The following is a 20,898-nucleotide window of genomic DNA, read 5'->3' as shown; positions in this document are numbered from 1 at the left end:
GAAAAAGCCGCGGCACGCCCCCTCCCCCACCTCCCACATTTTGGCCGTTAGGCATCATTCCAAAGGGGCCAGGCGCGGCACTCCAAAATCACGGCCATGTTTTACTCTAAACAGACATCATTCAACAACTCCACAAGTCTCCAGGGCGCTGGGCGCTGTAGCCGAGGCCAAACCACCTCTCCGAGGTGAACGCCCCTGAAGCCCACATCTGTAACGCAGCCCAGCAAAGCCTATAGCCCATCACAACGCAAGGATGGGAGTACAGCTAAGCAGCCCAGAAAGCAGGTGTAATAACCATGTTAAAGCTAGTAATGTTGCCCCAGACAAATCCCCGAAAACCCCACCTTCCCAAAGAAAATGTCAGAGTTGTCCCTTTAACTGTTTCAAACCCCTTATTTGGGGGAGCACATACATCAATGGTCTAGGTACGGATGCGGTCTGGGTTTGGCTCTGGGCGGCACTCTGCAAAGTGCCGGGCAGGCGGGTCACGCCTGCGAAGAGGGCGGATGTCCCCGCAGTTATCCAGGCAGAGACGCCGGCTGTGTCCCCACACTGGGGACTGACAGAGCGACCTCCTCGCCTCCCGCGCTCGCCGCCGCCCCGACGGGCCCCGGCACTCACCGTCCCGGGCGTCCTCCCCGCGACTGCAGTTGCTGCAAATGTGTTTGATCTCCTTGCCTAGTTGACAATGGATCACAAAGGATACGTTGTTGTTGTTGTTGGGGGCGGGCTCCTTCAGGGGCTTCATCCTCAGCAAATAAAAAGCTTTCTTTTTGGGTCTCTGGGCGCTCGCGCCTGGCACCGCGCCCTCCCTGCAGCGCGGCAAGCGGAGCGCAAACCTCCCCGGCTCCGCGGCGCGCGTGGGCTCCGCCATCCGGCCCCCGGGCGCCCCGGGCCGGCCGCTGCTCGGGCGCCCGCGCTGCCACTCGCGCCCAGCCGCCTGGCCAGCATGCCCCCGCCCCGCCCCGCTCCCGCGTCTCTACAGCAACGCGACCACGGCGGGGCGGGTCAGGGGAAGGCGCCGAAAGGGTCTTGACCTCGTGGACCGAGCCAATCCGAGTCCCGCGGCCGGAGGAGGTTTTCCGGAAGGCGCTCCTCGGTCCTACCTGAGATGCTCCACTCCCACCTCTCTCGCGGCCTCACGTGCACATCCTCCCCTGGCAGCCCCACCCCTCCGTAAATCTCCGCTCCAGCAACTGAGCCTGCTGGGTTTGCAGCTACCTTCACTCTCTCTCGAGCTCAGGGCACAACGCCAGCCTCCCCCTCCCCCTTTTCTTTAAGCCTCACGCGGCCAAATCTGAAAGCGAGACGTCCCACCCTGACGGCCGCTGCACTGGGAGCCCTCGGGGTGCAGGCACCTCTCGGAGGCCAGAATTATCATTCTCTAGTGGGTCCAACGCACAGCCCTTGACTTCTCCTGGAGCCGACAACCTGTTACAACATAATTGATGTTTTCACCCTCAATAGAAATTCCTCAGCCTGAAGGGGCTCTTACACCAGTGTCATTGAAACTTAGAGTAAAAAGGGACAGAAAAGGCTGCTTTTATCAATACTCAGAAACAACAACTCGCAACTTTGGGATCCCAGCTAATTTGGCTGAAGATTCCCCAGCTGTCTTAGCACAGCGAATAAGGCTTAGCAAAGCAATGGACATCTATGGAGATTTCCAAAGAAAGAACAGTGTCTTCAGTAAGGTACATCAATGGCTCAATAATAATAACAGCTACAAGTTATTGAGCCTTTTGTCTTCTGCGCTTTTTTAAAACATCACACAATGTCTACGCAATAATCCTGACTCAGATGTTGTGAATCCTACATCACTTTAAGAGAGCTAAGGCTTACAGAAGCCTCATACCACAATTGCTTTGGGTGCTTATTTAAAAAATAGAGACTTTGGGACCCCAAGCCCTGAGATTCTGGTTTAGTAGGTCAGTGTAGGGCCTGGGGATCTGTAGCTTGAACAAGCTCCCCAGGTGATCTTGATGCAAAGCAGAAGTGGTGAAATAGGTATTTACAGCCAGGTGTGTCTGACTCTGAGCCTCTGTCATCCCACCCCACCCCTGTGAGCCACAACCCTCACCCTCTTTTCCTGCCTATGGAAATAGTGTAAGTTAAAGGGTGCACCATTACCACCAGTTATTTCCAGAAACTTCCCCAAAGTGAATTTCATAATACACTGTGACTGCACCTTCCACAAAGGGCAGATCACTGCCAGTCCTTCCTCCAACAGGGCAAATTCTACATGTACAGTTCACCTCCCAGGGAAGAGGGTCAACACTCCACTGGGGACAGTAAATTACTGTGCTATAATATGCTTCTGATCATTCCAATTCTACCACTCTGTCATTTATCCTACTTCTCATCTGCAAAATGTTCTGCCCCAGTCAGCACTTTCAGAGCTTCATTTGCATTCTGTAGTTAGGAACATGGGGTGTCCAGGACCACAGCCTGCTCCAGAAGGAGACATCAGGCACTGAAGTGCAGTTTGAGTGTTGGAGTTGTACTCTCTTTAATTAGCTCAAAACCAAGTCTCTCCTGATGCCCCCCTGGGGCTCTCGGGGACCCCTCCCTTCTCTGCCTGGATTACCAGCCCAACCAGCCACAGGTAAATCTCACTATATCGGCTCATGTCAGATTCATGTCACTCAGTCTCTGGTTAATTATAAGCCTTATCTTAGAGATGGCAAAGGACCCATCTGTTATACTGGTGGAGTGTATGAGGCAATTTATTGCATCGTGTCACAGGCAAACATTTGTTATTCTCTTTTCCTAATCCTCAGATCCCTCCCCCAAACTGTGTCATCTCTTAACTCCCTTCTGAAAAAGAAAAAATTACATCTTTTCTTAAATGAGTTTTTTTTTTAATTGCACGCCTCAGAACATAGACCTGCCTAGACCCAGTATGGTCTTATTAAAACAACTGAGCCCACTGCAATCTTTTATTCACTCACTGAATACTAAGTCCCAGCCTAAAGGCTCTGGGTGTCTCTATTTTAATTGGCCAGCTGGCGTTGTAGCATAGAGAACACTGGCAGGACCACCAGCGTAAGCTCAAATATTAAAGGCGATGCCCGCAGTTGTGGGGGCTCTTTATTAATGTGAAGTATGTGAAAAGATGAAGCTGTACCACAGACAGCCATTCCCTTGTTGGGTGCTCCATCTTCCTAAACTGTCTTCCCTGAGTTTTCAGCTTCTACCTGTGCTGTCCAATATGGGATCCACTAGCCACACGTGGCTCTTTACACATGAACTGACTAAAATTCAATTTCAGTTCCTCAGCTGCATTAGTCACAGTTCTAGTGCCCAATAGTCACATGTCTGTAGTGGCTACTGTATTCGACGGGGCTACTGTATTGGATGGTAGAACATTTCTGACATAGCTGAAAGTTCTATAAGACCATGCTGCCCTTAGCAGATGTGTGAATTTCAGTGTCTCGGACTGGATTTGGAAGCTGGGAAGCACTATCTCCTATTGCTACAACAGAACGTGGGTAGAGAGGGAACCAGGAGGGAAGATACTTTAGAGCTGGCAGCAGTTTGGAAGAAGATGGCTGTGTCTGGTGGCTGCCAGCACCACCTTTCCTCTGACCCTCAGCAGGAGCAGGGCAGGTGTGCACAGACATCTGACATTTTCTCTTGACCCTGCTCTGTACCCTGAATGCACCTCAGTGAAGCCTTCCTCGGGTATCCATTACTCTAACGTCCTAGAGCTCCTTATACAGAGTGTGTTTGTCTCATCCCATAATTACAATCCTTGTAATTATGGCTCAGCTCTATTGCTGCTGTTGATAATCATCTCCCTGCATTGATAATGGAAGAAAACAGTCAACTTACAGCATTCTTGAAAAAAATATTGTGGGACTTTTGTTTTCTATTCTAAAAGGAAGGAGGGAAATACTGAAGGGAAGGACAGTCCAGAGCATTCTATCACTCATAACAGGGGTTCTCAACATAGGGCCTATGTAGGCTGCACAGCATTTTGTTTTGTTTTTTGTTTTGTTTTTGTGAGGAAGATTGACCCTGAGCTAACATCTGTGCCAATCTTCCTCTGTTTTATGTGGGATGCTGCCACAGCATGGCTTGATGAGTGGTGCTAGGTCCGTGCCTGGGATCTGAACCTACAAACTCAGGGCTGCGGAAGCAGAGCACGTGAACTGAATCACTATGCAACCGGGCCAGCCCCCTGCATAGCATTTTCACCCAGATGATCCAAATGTGAAAGAGTCCTCTGTGATCACTCTCAGTGTCACTGAGGTGCATGACAATGTCATCCCCCTCCCCTCTTTAGGATATGCTTGACTGGTAAATCCCCTCCTTGAAACTTGTTTGGGGCCCTAAGACTTTGCTACTTGAAGTATGATCCCACAGACCAGCAGATCCTGGTTCCATGGGAGCCTGAGAAATGCAGCACCTCAAGCTCTACTCCAGAATCTGCTTTTTAACAAGACCTCCAGGTAATCTGGAGGCACATTAAGGTTTGAGAACCACCCCCTAGGAAGCAGCCCGATAATAGTATTAATTGCCTACCAGTGGAATTCACAATTTGGTTCCTAAGTAAATGATGGATAGGACCCTTGATCTCACAGAGCTTAAAATTTAATAGCAGAGAAGATGCATTCAATGAAAGGACATATAAGAATAACAGAGCACACAGAGCTGAAAACACGTGTGCATGTTTGTAAGTAGGAGCAGCCATGCAGAAATATGCATTTAGTATCTGAGTGGGAGCTATGTGTAAAGGGGGCTTTGCAGTGATTAATGTGGAAGAGAGGGAGCTGACGAAGAAGTTCCCTGGGAAAGTTGATCTGAAGCAGTTGGGGGGGAGGGGTGGTGACTGGGGTGGTAGCAATGTGAGGAGAATGCAAGCATGTAAGCTAGAAGGAGTTCACGGTGGGGGGGACGGGATGGTCAAGGGTGGTCATTAGCCTGGCAGGACTGTTACACCCAGCAAGGTAGTGTGTGGAAATTGGGCTTTCCAGAAGACACCACCATTATGATGATGTAAAGGCAACCATGAATCTTGAAATTCCCCAAGTCTGAATGTGGGAAACTGTGCAACCAACTTGGAACTGAGATTTTGTTCTGCTTTCTGCTCGTCTATGCCCCGCCCTCCTTTTAGTGCTCAACAGTTATTAGGCTTAAAGGAAGTCAAAATCAAAGTTAAGGGTAGAAATTTGGAAATGCTCATACACTGCATAAACTCTTATGAAAAAGATAGAGTAGAAATACAAAATCTTAATGTCAGTACAAGGCAAAGCAATGGGGCTACTCAAAGATGTGTATTTAGATAAATACCACTACACGTATTTGAGGTAAGAACAGATTTTTTCTTCCTCAATATTTTTTTCTTTGATTTAAACTCAAGCTATCCATTACATTTTCCTCCTGTTTCTGTCTGTTCCTGCCCTCCTTTCTTGTTCCTATCCTCCCCCTAGTGAGTTGAATGGTGACACCCCCAAAAGATATGTCCCTGTCACATCCCTTGAATGTGTGAATTTGACTTTATTTGGAGAAAGTTTCTTTGCAGATGTAATTAAGGATCTTGTGATGAGGACGTCATCCTGGATTATCTGAATGGCCCTAAATCCAGCGACAGGTGTCCTTATAAAGGACACACAGAAGAGCAAAACAGAGACAGAGAGGAGAAGACAGAGACAGGAGAGGAGAAGTCAATGTGAAGACAAAGGCAGAGGTTGGAGCGATGCAGTCACGAGGAATGCCAACAGTCACCAGAAGCTGGAAGAAGAGAAGCAATGGAATCTCCCCAAGAACCTCTAGAGGGATGGAGGCCCTGTCGACACCTTAAATTTGGACTTCTCATCTCCAGAACTGTGAGAGGATAAATACGTGTTGTTTTAAGTCGCCAACTTTGTGGTAACTTGTTACAGCAGCCCTAAAAATCTAATACACTCCCTAAATGTTAACAATATATTTCAAATATAAGAATAGCATCTATTTTTTTCTAAGTTTGATCTAAATGTGTAATATGTTAAAACCAGGACTTTAAGCCAAACTGCAAAGTATAAATTTAAGAACAGGGTTAAAAATTACTTCCAAATGGCTCAAGAACACAAAATTGTGCTACACTACTGCCACTTTTGTGTGTGCGTGTGTTGTGTTTGTGTTTTTGTTTTTACGGATGCTGGAATGGAAGTACGGAATAGAATGGAAGTAGACCGTCATTAAAAGGGGCCTACAGTTTCCAGACTTTTTCATATTTAGTATAATGCATTTATATTCCGAGCAAGGAGATATGATCAGAGCTTGCTGTGGGAGACCAGTTTAAATTCTTTAGGCAATTCAGTGATGTGTAAGTAGAACTCATATTCAGCTCTTGCACACTATACAGCTGTATGGATTGTTTACGGATGGCATCTGTTCTGATAGGTTGATTATCCTTCTGACTCTTGCAAGTGTAGTTATTAAATATTTTGAATGTCACTCCTGCAGATAAAGGCTAGAAACCAGCTGTACAATTGGCAAGCTTTTAATCTCCTAAAAGAAGGGCTTTCTACCACAGTGTTTTCCTTCAAACTGTGTTTTGGAGCCAATCGCAAAAGTTCTTTTGGCCTTAGCTTTTGCCGTATTATTTCTTAATCCAACCTGGCAGGTTTTTGGTATAAGAGCCAGGGGAGGTCAGTGGACAGTAGGTTGGAAAAAACAATTTCACATCTCTGTGTTTAGAACTTGAATTCTTAAAAATAAGGTTGAGATGTCTAAATGATATAAGGAGTTTTTTGTGTTTTTGTGTGGTTCCTCTTCATTTTAGTTAAGACTTCCCTTTTTTTCCTCCTAAAACTTTGAATAAAAAGCAATTTTACTTCTAGGCTTGTGCTAATTATGCTTACTAAGGGATTGTTCTGTGCAAATTGTTCTGCAAACACTTAGCAGATTGCAACCTGATGAGAAGGGAAGATTGGAAGCATTTAGACGAAACAGGTGGAGAAAGAGGTGACTGAGGGAGAGCCGTCAGCAGTAAACTGTAGTTTGTTGATTGCGGCGTTATTTTGGAATGTTTCTTTCTCTTTCTGCATTGCCGTGGATGGGAAGTCTAAATAAGAGGAACTTCTCCATCACAGGCCACGTTGTCAGAGTGAATATAATTTTTGTGTCTGTGATGGAAAGAAGATCAGGTCTGGTAGGAAATTTTCTGCAAGGTCTTGTTATGTCAAACATCTTTGAAGTCTGTATTGCCATAATCCAAGGAAGCCTCTCAATCTAAATTAAAAAATTGGGGATCAAGTATTTCTGCTCACATCCAGGGGAAAAGAGAGGATAGGTTAGGTAGAGGTTGAGAATTGTTAAAGATTAGTAAGTGAGAAGTTTGCTGTTCCAAAGTATTTAGTTTCTTTACATTTTGCTCCAAATTATAAATCCAATTTAAAATGAGATACCCTTGTAAACATAGCCTTATGTTTTCTTTTTTGAAACAGGTTAATTTTGGCAGATTTAGACACTCCTGGATATTTATCTTGTAGAAATAAAAGCACCAGAAAACAAAGATGTTATCAAGTGTGTTTATATTACAATAAAATAAAATAAAGTCCAACAATAAAGAAATGGCTGCATAAATTATGGATTATTTATAGCATGATGCCACTAAAAATAATGAGTTATATCTAACCAAGTTGGCTTGGAAGGATTTCCACAATGTATTGTTAATGAGAAAATTAACATTCAGAGAACTGACTATAACATGATCTCATTTTTGTAAGACAAATATTGTAAGCATTAATACTGTTCTCTAAAAATTTCTGATTTACTATCTTCAGGTATATGATGGGATTGTAATTTGTATATCTAAATCTCGTATGGTGGATGGAACCAGGTGGCTAGTTCTGATCTATGAGTGATGAGTGGAAGTTCAAGATCGTGGCTGCTGCTTCCTTTTGGTTCTGTTGCGAGTCAACCTACCTGCTGAGCCACAAGGAGCATGTAGTATGAGAAATGAACTTCTGTTGTTTGAAGCTACTGAAATTTTGGAGTTGTTTTTACTGCAATCTAGCCTATCAAGACTAATACAACAACAAGAAATGTGTGTGTGTGGATCACCTTATTTAGTTATCACACCAACATCATAAGATGAAACTATTATTTCTATTTTATGCTTCAGGAAACAAACTCAATAAGATTAAATAAATTTCCCAGGTTACACAATTAGCATTTCACCAACTAGAAATCTGAGCCCAAATATGTTTGACAGCAAAGCACACCTTTCCTTCTCCAACCATCCCACTGACATGCAGAGAGCTGCTATGTAGTTTTTCTTCAGAGGACCCTCAGCACTATTTTAGGACAGAAACATATGGCATCATGAAACACAACCAGGAAAGGTTACAGACTACAAGCAGAGGACACAGAAACCTTTCCTGCCATGCAGAGCATAGCTGCTGGTGGCAAAGAGAACAGGGGTAAAAATAGGATGCACAGGTTCTTATCTATCATTCATATTGGCAGGTTCCTGCCCTTTCAATCTTGAAAACAGACCGCAGTTGTTACTCACCAACGTTATCCTTTCAGGGCTGGAGCTGTATCTGCAGTGTGGTGAGCCCCTCAGGACTGTTTAACAAAAGCTCATGATCAGCTAATGATAATTGGCCATTAGGACAGAATCACAATTGTGTTTGTACCGAGCAGGTGCAGGAACAAGGTAATAGGATAATGTAACATTGGCAAGAAACACAGGTTGGCCCTTTTCCAAGTGTGAGAATTTGAGTTCTACATGAAACATAACTGTGTGCGGCTGTGAGTCGCCAGCTATGGGGAGCGTTTACATGAGTATGGCAGGTGTTTAAGTGTGTGACATGCAAATTCTTTCTTCCACGGAAAATGAGATGGTCTTATTCACAGAGGAAAGCATTACAATATGCTCTAAGACTTGTGAAGTCAGTGATCAAAGGAATATCTTTGCTTCTAACAAGCCCAGTGGTACTCCTCTTCCCAACGCGCCAGGCTCCTGTGATCTCCGGAGCTTCCAGACAGATTTTTACAGTAGAGAAGCCGTGCTGAAGAGGAATTATATGTATTTTTATCCACTATACGTCAATAGAGCTTTTCCTCTGTGATACATGTTATTAGCCACACAAATTATTATAAGAACACTTTGTAGCCATCTTACATGTAAAAGGAATATTGACAGGAATGGGAGGGTGAATTAAAAAGCCAAGAGGAGGCTAAAGAGAGATCATATTAGAGTGTGCTGTTAAAATGTACGAGTAGAAGAGCAGGGGCTGGCCCGGTGGCGTAGTGGTTAAGTTCGCGTGCTCTGCTTTGGCAGCCCAGGGTCCGCCGGTTCAGATCCTGAGTGTGGACCTAGCACCACTCATCAAGCCATGCTGAGGCAGAGTCCCACATAGAGGAACTAGAAGGACCTACAACCAGAATATATAACTATGTACTGGGGCTTTGGGGAGAAAGAGAAAAAGACATTAAAAGAGTAGAAGAATAGATATACATGGATATATAGATAAGGATATACTCTAAAAACCCACTTAGGGTAACAATGATGAGTTTGTGGAGGAAGACAGTCCATTGTAGGGGGGGAGGCAGAGAGCGACATATCACTTGGTGAGCTTCCAGTGTGTTTGAGAAACTCTGCTGGGCTTCTACTAATAAATACATTAAATATTTGTATTTATATATTTATTTATGTAGTAATATATTTAATACTATATATTGAAAATTAAATGTTATATAATATTATATATTTTTAACTAAAAAGTTGTTATTTAATCCTCACAACACTTCCAAGACTTGAGGTATTCTGACCACGACCTGACAAGGAAGAAGGCAGAGAGGTGGAGGAAGTTGCACAAAGCTCCATGGTACAGACAAGGCAGAGCCCAGATCCAAAACGCATGCAGGCCGTTCACCCTTCAGAGACCCAGTCACTCTCCACTATATCACACTGCTGTCGAGGAATTTGCACATGGGAGAGAGGCTATAGTGAAGGTAAAAATCTTTCCAAGCCAACTTAGGAAGAAACTCCTGGAGGGCTTCCTAAAGGTTAAGGGCAAATCTGTTACATTTGTGAGGATCTACTCATTTATACTGCAAGTAAATCTACCATTCCATTCTATGGATTAAAAAAAAGGACTGAAATGAACATTCTTTCATTCCCAAATCTTGTAAGTAATTTACTTTTAAAAACATTTTAAGCATGCCTTTTTTTTGAGCCAGACCTGACGGCCTAGTGTTTAAAGTTCAACATGCTTCACTTCGGCAGCCTGGGTTCAGTTCCCAGGCACAGAACCACACCACTGGTCTGTCAGTAGCCATGCTGTGGTGGCAGCTCACATAGAAGAAGTAGAAGGATTTACAACTAAGATATACAGCCACACACTGGGGCTTTGCAGAGAAAAAAAAGAGAGAGAGAGGAAGATTGGCAACAGATGTTAGCTCAGGGAGAACCTTTCCCAGCAAAAAAAAAAAAAAAAAAAAAAAAAGCCATTTTTCTTGAAACTCAGCAGATGAAAAAACAGAATTATTAAGCCTTGACAAGAATGATCAATTCTTAGAAAACACGTGATTATGATAAGACATTAGAGAAACATTCAGCCACTCTGGACATTAAATCAACATATTTTTATATTTTACCAAACCTAATGAATATAGAAACTATTCAAAGTAAATCTTGCAAAAATTTTAACTATGCGAAATCTCTTTTCCAGACTCCCTTTCTCTTCCTTTTCCAAAACTCATAGTATGTCAGGGGAGATCTTGAGCCCCCAGGTTAAGATCCCTTGATTTCAAGAAAACAATCAGGCCTTCCCAGGCCAGTGCCCCCCAAATCTGTCAATTCCTTAAAGGCAAAGAGGACTTTCGCTCTTCTAAATCCTAATCTCAACTTTATCTTAAAATTAAAATACTCCTGTTTTGTTTAAAAGAGAAAGGTAGAGACATTGCTCCATAGCCTGAACCTGATGTTCAAAAGTTAAAGGTTGTCCGACAGGCTCAAAGGCACTAATGCATATAAGTTACCAGCATCACTCATAAAGCTGTCCTGCTGATCCGTTCATGAGCCCATACAGGGCATACTCGCATGTTTGCATATTAGGATCTGCTAATTTTTCTCAAATGCTGCTTATCAAGTCAACTGTGAGTTTTTTAGAACATTTTATACACAGTTTGGGGACTATTGCCCATCCTTAAATTCTTTTAGAGTAAACTCCCAAGGCAGGCATTGGCAAAACTAAGCTTAGTTTTTGACAGTTGCACATACTCAACCAATAGCTGACATCGTTTCAATCTTAGATATACTTTCAGAGACAGGCTTTGTCATTTGTGTTACTGTGCTTTTAAGCATGAAAGTAATACCAGAGACACACAAACATCCTAGAAAATGCTTTCTGCTTAAATTTTTTCTCAGGTTTTGTTGGCATGTAAATAATGAGAGATTTCCACATATAATACTGGAATAAAGACAGAGCTGAGCTGTTTTCCTATAAATAAATATTTGCAACTAACAACAACAGCGAGCAGCAATGTATATAATGTTTTGTAGTTTACGGTGGCATTTTGCCGGGTCAAGAAAGAATCTGGATGGCTGAGCTAATACAGCAGGCATTTTTGCTTTACCTAGACGCTGTATTGTTTGCTAAAAGAGATGAGCAATGTGCTGCTGGGTTCTCCAAAATGACTTTAGCTCAAAGCTGCATTAAAGAGGGAAGATAGGTAACCCAGGAAAGAAAGGGTCCATTACTGGCAAATGTATCGTTTTGGGTCTTAATTATAAATATGAACATAAGTTTGACAACGTGAAGAGACTGCCCAGAACTATTTAGATCACTAACTGTCAGAGGAAAGAATGAATGAGTAAATAAAATCTTCATCTTCAAACCCAGATTGATGCTACTATCCACACGAATCGCCTGTCAGTGCCACCTGGACCGAAAAATCCAGTGACGGGAGTCTTATAAATTGGAGGAATTCTTCATGGACGTTCTGATTTTCCTGTGGCTCAAGCAGGACCTGGAGGATTAGGAAGCACAAAGGTTTCAACCCAAAGTGAGACGGAGGAGAGAAGACCAGAAATAAGAAAGCACTTCCCCAAAGTGAGGGCACACTATTTATTGGATTTCACTTTTCAGACGGCCAAATTTTTCCTGAGAGGCAAAGTTCAATCAAGAAAAGGAAGAGATTGTCCTATAGTGACAGAAACCATCTTTCAAAACCCTACAGAGAATTCTTGAGAAAGACCTGATTATGTTTATCTGAGCTATTGCAAGCGGTGGGGCTGGGGGAGGGGCATGAATAAGATTGATGTGGAATATGTAGTCACATTCTGAAATTCAACACTCTGGTTCCAAACCATTATCCTTGTCTCCATGTGCAAACTGCTGCTCCTTCCCAGGTCTCCCACTTCTCCCAGTCTCCTGGACTTGAATCCTCTGTGCTATGTATGATCACTTCTTCCTCATCTTCTGCATACAGTGACCAAGCCTTATGCATTCTTCATCTTAATTCTTCTCTCATTTCTGATAAAAATCCCCAAAGTTGAGGGTGGGATGAGATGGCACCCCATATCATTCTTCAGAAAATGAATTAAAGAGACTTCTTTTATTAATTTTCAGAATTAAGAATCCATCAAAATAATTTGTAATTTATTAAGCATCCATCTGTATATATCACAGTATTACTTTCATGAAATTTTCTACCAGTGAACAACTTCTCTGGACACAGTCTTTTCCCTGGTTCTTTCATAAATCTTTCCTAGGAATCAATCCTTCTAGAAAGCCAACTGAGTTAACTTGGATTGCAAAGATGAAAACCCTCAAAGTGATCAATACATTCTTTGGTGGACAAAATGAGGGAATTGGACTAGTCGATTGCAAAGGTCTTTCCCAAAAATGCAATTCTGTAACTCGAACAGATGTTAAATTGCAACTATTGGAAGAGTGTCTCTGTCTCGAGGAAGAAAGAAACGTAAAGAACTGATTGTGTTGGAAGAGGAAAATGACACTCTAGATAGAAGCAAGAGTATTCAGGGAGCGTTTAACCTCTCTGACATATCAGATCTTGACCTCCAGCCAAGACAGGCCTAATCTTCCTCTGTAGCCACATCTTCCACCACCTTGCATATCTCCTATCTCTTCATGGATAGCTACTCCAGTGCCTCACAATTCCCACAATATCATGCCTTGTCATGGCTTCCCACATGCTATTTCCTCGTCTTGAAGACAGTCCCCTTCTTTCCCAGGAGCCTCTTTCTCATTTTCATAGCACAGTGTTAAGGGTGCCCTTTTCGAAGGATCCCCCAGCACACTTAGGCAGACAGAACCACCTGCTCAGTCGTCAGTGCCCCACTGGAACTTACCGCTAATTGAACATTTGTTGTAACATCTTGCAAATATTGTTTTTATTTATGATATATTTCAAAGATGCAGAAAAAGATAGTGACTACTATATCATTCATGTGTGCATGATTCAGGCTTTAAAATTTTCACATTGTTTCCTAGTTGTTTTAGTGCTTTAGAAAGTATATAAAGGAATAAAAATTACAGATACAGTCAAAGACCCCTTATCCTTCCTTTTCTCACCCCCTTTCCCAGAGGCAACGACTACCTTGAAGTTGATGTTGGTGTATCTCATCTATGTTTTTATACTTTTACCATATGTGTATGCATTTGCAAGCATCATATACTATTGCTTTGTGGGTTTCAAAGGTACATAAGTGGCGTCACGTTTTAAGAATCATTCTGTAACATTCCACATTTAATTCAACATAGTGTTTTAAGATTATTGCATGTTGATTCACATAAATCCAGTCCACTCATATTTCCTGTTGTGTTGGTCTTCCGATATAGGATTATATCACAACTTATTCATGAATTCCCTCATGGAGGGTTATTTAGTTGGTATTGAAGTTTTTGGCAATTACAAAGAATTCTCCAGCGAGCGTCTGGATAAAGTTCTCTTTTGTACTCTTGTGCAGTAGTTTCTTTCAGGAATACTAATAGAATGGGAATAGTTGTGTCAAAGGATATGCACATCTTTAGCTTAACTAGATACTAACACATAGCTCTCAAAGTGATTGTAACAATTATCATCTCATCAACAGTATATGTAAGCTTCCCTTTCCACCTCATCATCACTTGGGATTACCAATGTTTTAATATTTTTCTGTATGCTGGGTGTGATTTAATTGCTATATCCTGATTACCTGTTAGGTATTCAGATTTCTTCTGCAAATTTCTTGCCTATGTTTTTGTCCATTTTTATCAGTTGTTTATGTTTTGTTCTGTTTTAGGACTTTTAAAGAAATTCTTTCCTACGATGAGGTTATATAATCATCACCTTTATTCTCTTTGAAAAGTTTCAAAGCTTTGCTTTACATATTTCGGTATTTAATCCATGTAGAATTTGTTTCATATATGATGTGGGCTAGAAATCCCATTTTATTTTTTTCAATATAGAGAGACATTTTTTCCTGAGAACTGTTTATTATTAAATAGTACATTCTTTCCTCATTGATTTATAAAGCTATCTTTGTCATATTCCAATATATTGAGTTACACTGAATGCTTTTTATGTATCTATTGAGATAGTCATTGTATTTTTTCTTTGATTTATTAATGTGGTGAAATCCTAAGTAGATTTCCTAGGTTAAACCAACCTTACACTCTTGGAATAATTCTAGTTGGCCTTGGTATCATACTTTTAAATAGCTTGCTGGCTTTGGTTTCAAATGTTTAGGATTTTTTGCAGTTATGTTCATAAGTTAGGTTGGTCTATAAAATTTCCCTCTCCTATGGTGCTTGTCCAGCTTTTATATCAAGAGTTGTATTCCTTCTTTTTCTACTGCCTTGAACAGTTTGTATAAGATAGAGCTTACATCTTTATTCTCTAGAACAGCTTATATAACTCAAAGGTAACCCCTTTTGAATATTCAGAAAGCTCACCAGCAAAACCTTCTGGGACTAATGATTTCTGGTTACCAGATTTTTTTTTTATTGTGGATTCAATGTCTTTAGAAATGGCAGAGATTTCAGTTTTCTATTGTTTCTTTAGTCAATATTGGTGATTTATAATTTATCTAGAAAATTCTCCATTTTATCAAAGTTTTCAAATCTAGCTGTCTAAAGTTGATCATAATATTCCCTTAAGATGTTTAAAAATTATCTGCTAACTATGCCCCTCTAATATTCTTTTAATGTGCCTTCTTTTCTTTTGTTCTTGATGAATCTTGCCAGAGATTTGCCTATTTTATTAATATTTTCAAACCATTAGCTTTTGTTTGGCTTGGTTTTGAGTCTTCCATTGTATCTTGGTGTTCCTTGCCATTAACTTCATCTCTTATTTCTATATTTTCCTTCTTCATTGTTTGGACTAGCTCTGTTGTATCCTTTCTTACTTCTTGATTGACTGTGTGGCTCACTAAATTTTAATATTAATTATTTCCTAATATATGCACTTAAGGCTACAAATTTCCCTCTAACCACCTCCTGCAAATTCCATTTATTTTGTAAGTGGTTTTAAATTATTGTTTAGTTCTATATACTCCATTATGATTTATTTTTGATCTATGAATTTCTTAAGATATTTAAGTCCAAACATATGTATTGCGTAACATTTTAGTTTGACTGACAGCTTTATTGCATTTTAGAGAAAATGCTTTGTATGATATTAATAGTTTGTAATTAGTGACTTTTTAATGATGCAGCTTGTAACTAATTTTTTAAATGGTCCATATATTCTTTCAAAGAACATGTAATCTCCAATTGTTGAATGTGTACATTAAATAAAACATGTTAGGTGAGTTGTTCAAACCTCCACCGTATTTACTAAGTTGCTGATATATCAGTTACTGAGAAAAGTGTTGTTAAAAATCTCCATTTATAATTTTGGATTAGTCAATTTTTCCTTATAATTCTGATCATTTATATTTTTTATATTTAGAGGCTATTTTGTTAGATTTTTTTATATCATCCTATGAAATATTCCCTTTATCATTAAGTACCAATCTTCCTTATCTTTAATAATGTTGTTGGCTTTAAAATCTATTTTATTTCATAGTAATACTGGTATACTAGTTTTCGTTTGGTTAGTATTTGCCTATTGTATCATCTTTTTTTTCTCTGACTTTTTGCAGGGAGGTTTCACAATTATTGTGACTCATTTGTATCATATTACTTTGGTCTCTGATTTATAGAGTTTTATTTATTTATGTTTTCCTTTCCACTAGCTTGGAAGTTATATGCTTTATATCTATTTTCTTTACAGTAACCATTCAAACTTCAACGTATTCTGGCCTGATCTATCTGGCCAGTATTCCCCGAACAACCATATAATGTCATACCTGATCACCCCTCTCCATCTTCCACATTATTGTAGCCTTGCTTTTAGTTATACCTGCTATGTAATCCCCTTATTTAAAAAACATCCCATCATTTTTGTTTTTGTTTTCCTTTTACAAACACATTTGTCAACTTCACATCTGCTTCTTGAATCCCATTCTTTCTTTCTTGGTTCAGTTTCTTTCTTTCTGAATAATACGTGATTGTTTAGTGAGGGCCTATGCATAGTAAACATCTGGTCTGTATCATCAAACATATGGTCAGCATCAATCTTATATATTTTAATTATTATCATCCAAGAAATGCATGTAAACAGTTTAAAATTTTAAATAGTGCTAATAGTAGTAGGCTTACTTCCCCCGGAGATAACAATTTTCAACTTTTTTGGGGGAACTATTCCTTAAGGTATTAACCTCCATGTTTTAAAATAGTGTAGCTATTAATACTCCCTTAATTCACTATTTTATAATATTATTTATTAATGATCTATTATGGTAGACATCAGTTAACTGCTAATGATTTATCTCGATGGTACAAAGCCAGGGCTATAAGTGTGATAAATGGGAGGAGTAAGGCAAGAAAAGATAGGAAGTGATGCTAAATAATGCATTTCCATACTCGCTACTGCTTCACGATGAGCCAAAAAGACAGTGCAGGTGGATCCCAAGCCGGTAGGAGAAATGGGGCTTTAGAGCAGTTCTTTGGGAAGAAGATGCCCAGTTCCCTCCTCACCCCTGCTTCTCATCACTTAACTTCTCTCTGCATGAGTTTTCTCATCTGTAAAATTGGGGCTAGGAATAGTATCTACCCCAGAGCGTCATTATGAGGCTTGAGTGAGTTAATATAGAGAAGCAATGTGAACACGGCCTGGTATACAGTGAGGACTTAACAAGTGTTATGTATCCTTATTGTTATTATCTTCCACGTCTCTTAATGCATCATATTTTCCTTCTTATGATCTCTCTAGGCTTCATTCTAAGTGATTTCCTTAGATCCTCCAGTTTACTAATTCTGTCTTTGGCTACGTCCACTCTGCTGTTTAATCCAAATAGTGTTTCATTTCAAAGACTATATTTTTCATTTCTAGTTGCTGCATTTGTTTCCTTTTCTAGTCTGTCTGTGTTTGCTTTTCACGGTGGTCTCTTCTTTCACGACAGCTTCTAGTTCTTTAATTTTCTTATCGTAAACATCTATATTTTATAATAACCTTTAGATTTTTCTCTTATTTCTAGTTCTTCCCTTGTTGCATCTGCCGACTCTCGGTATTGTGGTCTATTTCTCCGTGTGATTTGGAATTTTTCATTGTGAATTTATGCTCAACAGGATGGTTTTCATTCCCTCTAGGGTGATTCTTTCATTTGCTTCCATCAGTATCCCAGTGATTCCAATGGGCCAGGAAACAAAAAATTGTGTTCACTTTTGGTGCTGGGATTCCTGAATCCTAGTGGTAGTATAAATTTGAATCCCACATAAAGAGTGGCACAGATTTGCACTTTCCATTTCTCTCAGAGGCCTTCCTGCCTCTACCCAGATCCCCAGAGCTTAAGGCTGCCTTACTACTTCCCTGTCCTTCCAGGCAGTCTTGGTTTTTATTTTCCTATTTCCACATTTAAATATGGGCAAACTCTTGAGAAGCCTTCTCTTACGCAGGGTCTTAGCTTATCCCCTAAAGCAAGGCCAAGGCTCCATCTCTTGTCCCTGAATTTGGTATTGAAACTACAGCCCTCAGTGTCTAGGTTGTATATCCAGGTCAGGCACTCCACGGGAACATCATTTCAGTTGACTGTGCTGCTGAAAATGCTTCTAATTGTATCTCTACATATTTGTCTCCCTCACTGGTCAGTAAACATCTCTAAAGGCAAGAACGACAGTTTATTACCCATTATTTTGCTCTGCTATGCTCTCCCAGCTTCTAGCATAGACCTGGCACTTGGTAAACAGGAGCTCAGTAAACATTGGATGGATGAATGAATGAATGGCTTTAATTTAGGTGAGTTTGACATCTACTAAAGAGTTCCCTACAACTTGTCACTTGCAGCATGATGTAGAATATTTCTAAGACACAGGTAAGAGATGTGTCAGATACCAAGGAGGATTAGAGAGAGTCGCTTGGAGATGTCTGTGGTACCTGATTGTTCTGACCTGGTCTTCAACAGTTTTCTCCCTCACTGTTTGAAACATTGTTTAAATTAAATAACTAAAACTATATCAAGACCCAAGAATAGCGCTCGGATGCTATATATAGCTTCTGGCTACCTAGTTAAGCAGTGCACTGAAGTGAGGCAAGCAGCTTTTTGACAATTTAATTAACATCTTTCTGGATCTTCTGTTTCTTAAAAATGCTGGAGTGCTTCATTTTCAAGTTACTTCCGTTGTAAGAGGAGGGCACTCTGATTTGTCCTTCAACATCCGTCGCTGGGGGATTTGGGTGGGAATTGGAGGAGGGAGAAAGAAGAAAGAAAAGCCTTGTCTGTTACCAACCAAACTCGTCCTTTTCATTAACTTACTTTGAGTCACTTGTTTACCTTTTGGACATAGAAAATAACAATGCATGTGTTGCCAGTGGATTTTGGGTGTAAAAAAATAGCAGATACTAATTAGGATGGAAAGAACTTTCAAAATAATAAACACACATATATCCAGAAATATAGTTATGTTAATGCCACAGTTGAGTAAGGCATTGTACTCTGAGGTGAAATTTGTAAAGTTTATCACATTGAGTACTTGATATTTTCATTATCTGAAATCCTGAGCAAGCTTTTAATGAAGTGTGTTCAGAAAATATTGTTCATGTGATTCCCCTCCCTGTGCCCCACCATGATGGTTTAATCTAATTGAACTCAGTCCATCCCCTCCTCGGGGCCTACCACAGCGTGCTGGCCACTTTTGTCAATGTGCCTCGTCATCCAGGCCTCCACTTATTGCTCCGAGGCCAGCCAGCTCCATATGGCAACAAAATGCTGATGAGGGAGTTTGAGTTCTTCAGTTATAATTGTTTTGTTTGTTTTTTTTTTTTTCCAGAGGAAGAAAAAGATGTAGAAACAGGACTGTGTCAGAGAAGAAACCGAAGCGCATAAGGGAATATTTTTAATGAGATCAGAGAAACAGCAGAAGACGACCTTTCTGTATTGCTAGCCTCTTTAGCAATCATTCTGTCAGGCAGGTATTTTTGTCGTCATGGAATGAGCTGTTGTAATTACTGAGTGCTGACTTGCTGGTCAGCTCTTTAAGCGGAGAATTTTCCAAGGTGGGGCAGCCCTGCGGAGACACACACGGCTGCCCTGCAAACCACCGCCTTCCCCAGGGTGTGCAGGCTCCTTGTCTACAGAAACTATTCGAGCCACTCCAAATCAGCGCCTCAGCACTGATGTCACCTGATTTACAAAAGAAAGAGCTTGCTGGCCAGTGGGAGCAATTTGCTAGGCAGGCCACCCTCCTAGAATGGAAGGGACGGGCCACAAAGCCCACAACCAATGCAGAGGCGGGATTTCTGAGCTCCTTGGAGCATCTGATCAACCTCACGGGGTGGGATGGAGTTATAGGGTTGGAGGATACCCTAAAAAGGAGGAACAGGTCCAAGACCCACATGAGTTCCGGTCTAGGTCCAAAGTTCCCCACTAAGACAGCTGCCAACCCTCCAGTCCCAGGCACCTGAAGAAGCCTTAGAAAATTTCAAGAAAGATGCTCTTAAATGAAGGCTGAAGGGATGAGGGGCTGAGGCGAGTGTTCTGAGATGCAGAGCCTGACTCAGAAACCGCAAGGTTACATTGCCGTAAACAGCCCACAATCCTATCGTATCTAGCTGGTCTGCCAGACATCGGATGACCTGCAGCTCAGACATCAGCTTCCGGATGACACCTTCTTGCCTATGTAGGCAGATTAGGCAGTTATTCACTCTTCTCTATGTGCTCCCACAGCATTTTCTTCATGCCTCAGCTCTCACCTGGCTTTGTGAATACGTGGCGCTCTCTCTCCACCTCCAACTCTCCCCCCTAGGCTTTGAGTCTCTTTGGAAAGCAATTATATATATATAATAATGCTATATTTATATATTATATATTAATATGTAATGTTATATATAATATTATAATTATATACATATATATGTATATAAAGTATTTCTTTGTGCCTACAGTGCCTGGATACATGATGGAATAGCAGTGTTGTTTGGAAAATTAATGAATGAATGGCTTGTCTTATATAGTAGCATTCCTTGTGCTAATCGCTGATTACCCTGCATGGGGCACAAAGCTGTATGACAGGCACGGTGAGACCATGTTAAATATTCATACTGAGTGGTTAAAAACAGTAGTTTCCTTTTTAAACGTTTGTTGCAGCAGCAGGTAGAGCAAGAAGCACATTGTTCTAGGGGATCAATATTCCTTAGGGAGCTCTGCAAAGTTCAAAAACGCATGGGAGCTTTACATTCTAGTCACACTGACGGTATCTTGCATTTGAACCCTGCTTTTACATCCATTATCTCTTTCATTCTCTCAAAAACCCTGTGACATGAGTAGGTGCTTTTCCTTCATAGGAAGAGAAAGCACAACAGACTGGTTAATTGATGCATCCCTGGTCCCCAAAATTTGAACATGACTCTCTT

General features: G+C 40.9%; 1 protein-coding gene across 19 annotated transcripts in view; it reads right to left on the bottom strand.

Moving 5' to 3' along the window:
* PHACTR1 (phosphatase and actin regulator 1) overlaps window positions 1–20,898 on the bottom strand; it is a 500,502-nt gene that overhangs the window by 233,491 nt on the left and 246,113 nt on the right. The window contains exon 1 of one of the 19 annotated variants that reach the window (XM_070584078.1): window positions 622–971. The exons of 17 other annotated variants lie outside the window; for them this stretch is intronic. In XM_070584078.1, the coding sequence (XP_070440179.1) occupies window positions 622–874 (253 nt within the window). In that variant the 5' untranslated portion in view covers window positions 875–971. Of the gene's footprint in view, window positions 1–621; window positions 972–20,898 lie in introns of those variants that run through there. One more of the 19 variants, XM_070584083.1, reaches the window with a different exon arrangement.

Source organism: Equus przewalskii, chromosome 19, assembly GCF_037783145.1.
Source record: "Equus przewalskii isolate Varuska chromosome 19, EquPr2, whole genome shotgun sequence".
Lineage (NCBI taxonomy): Eukaryota > Metazoa > Chordata > Mammalia > Perissodactyla > Equidae > Equus > Equus przewalskii.
Note: the sequence above shows the minus strand (reverse complement) of the source record. Positions and strands in the feature narration are given on the sequence as shown.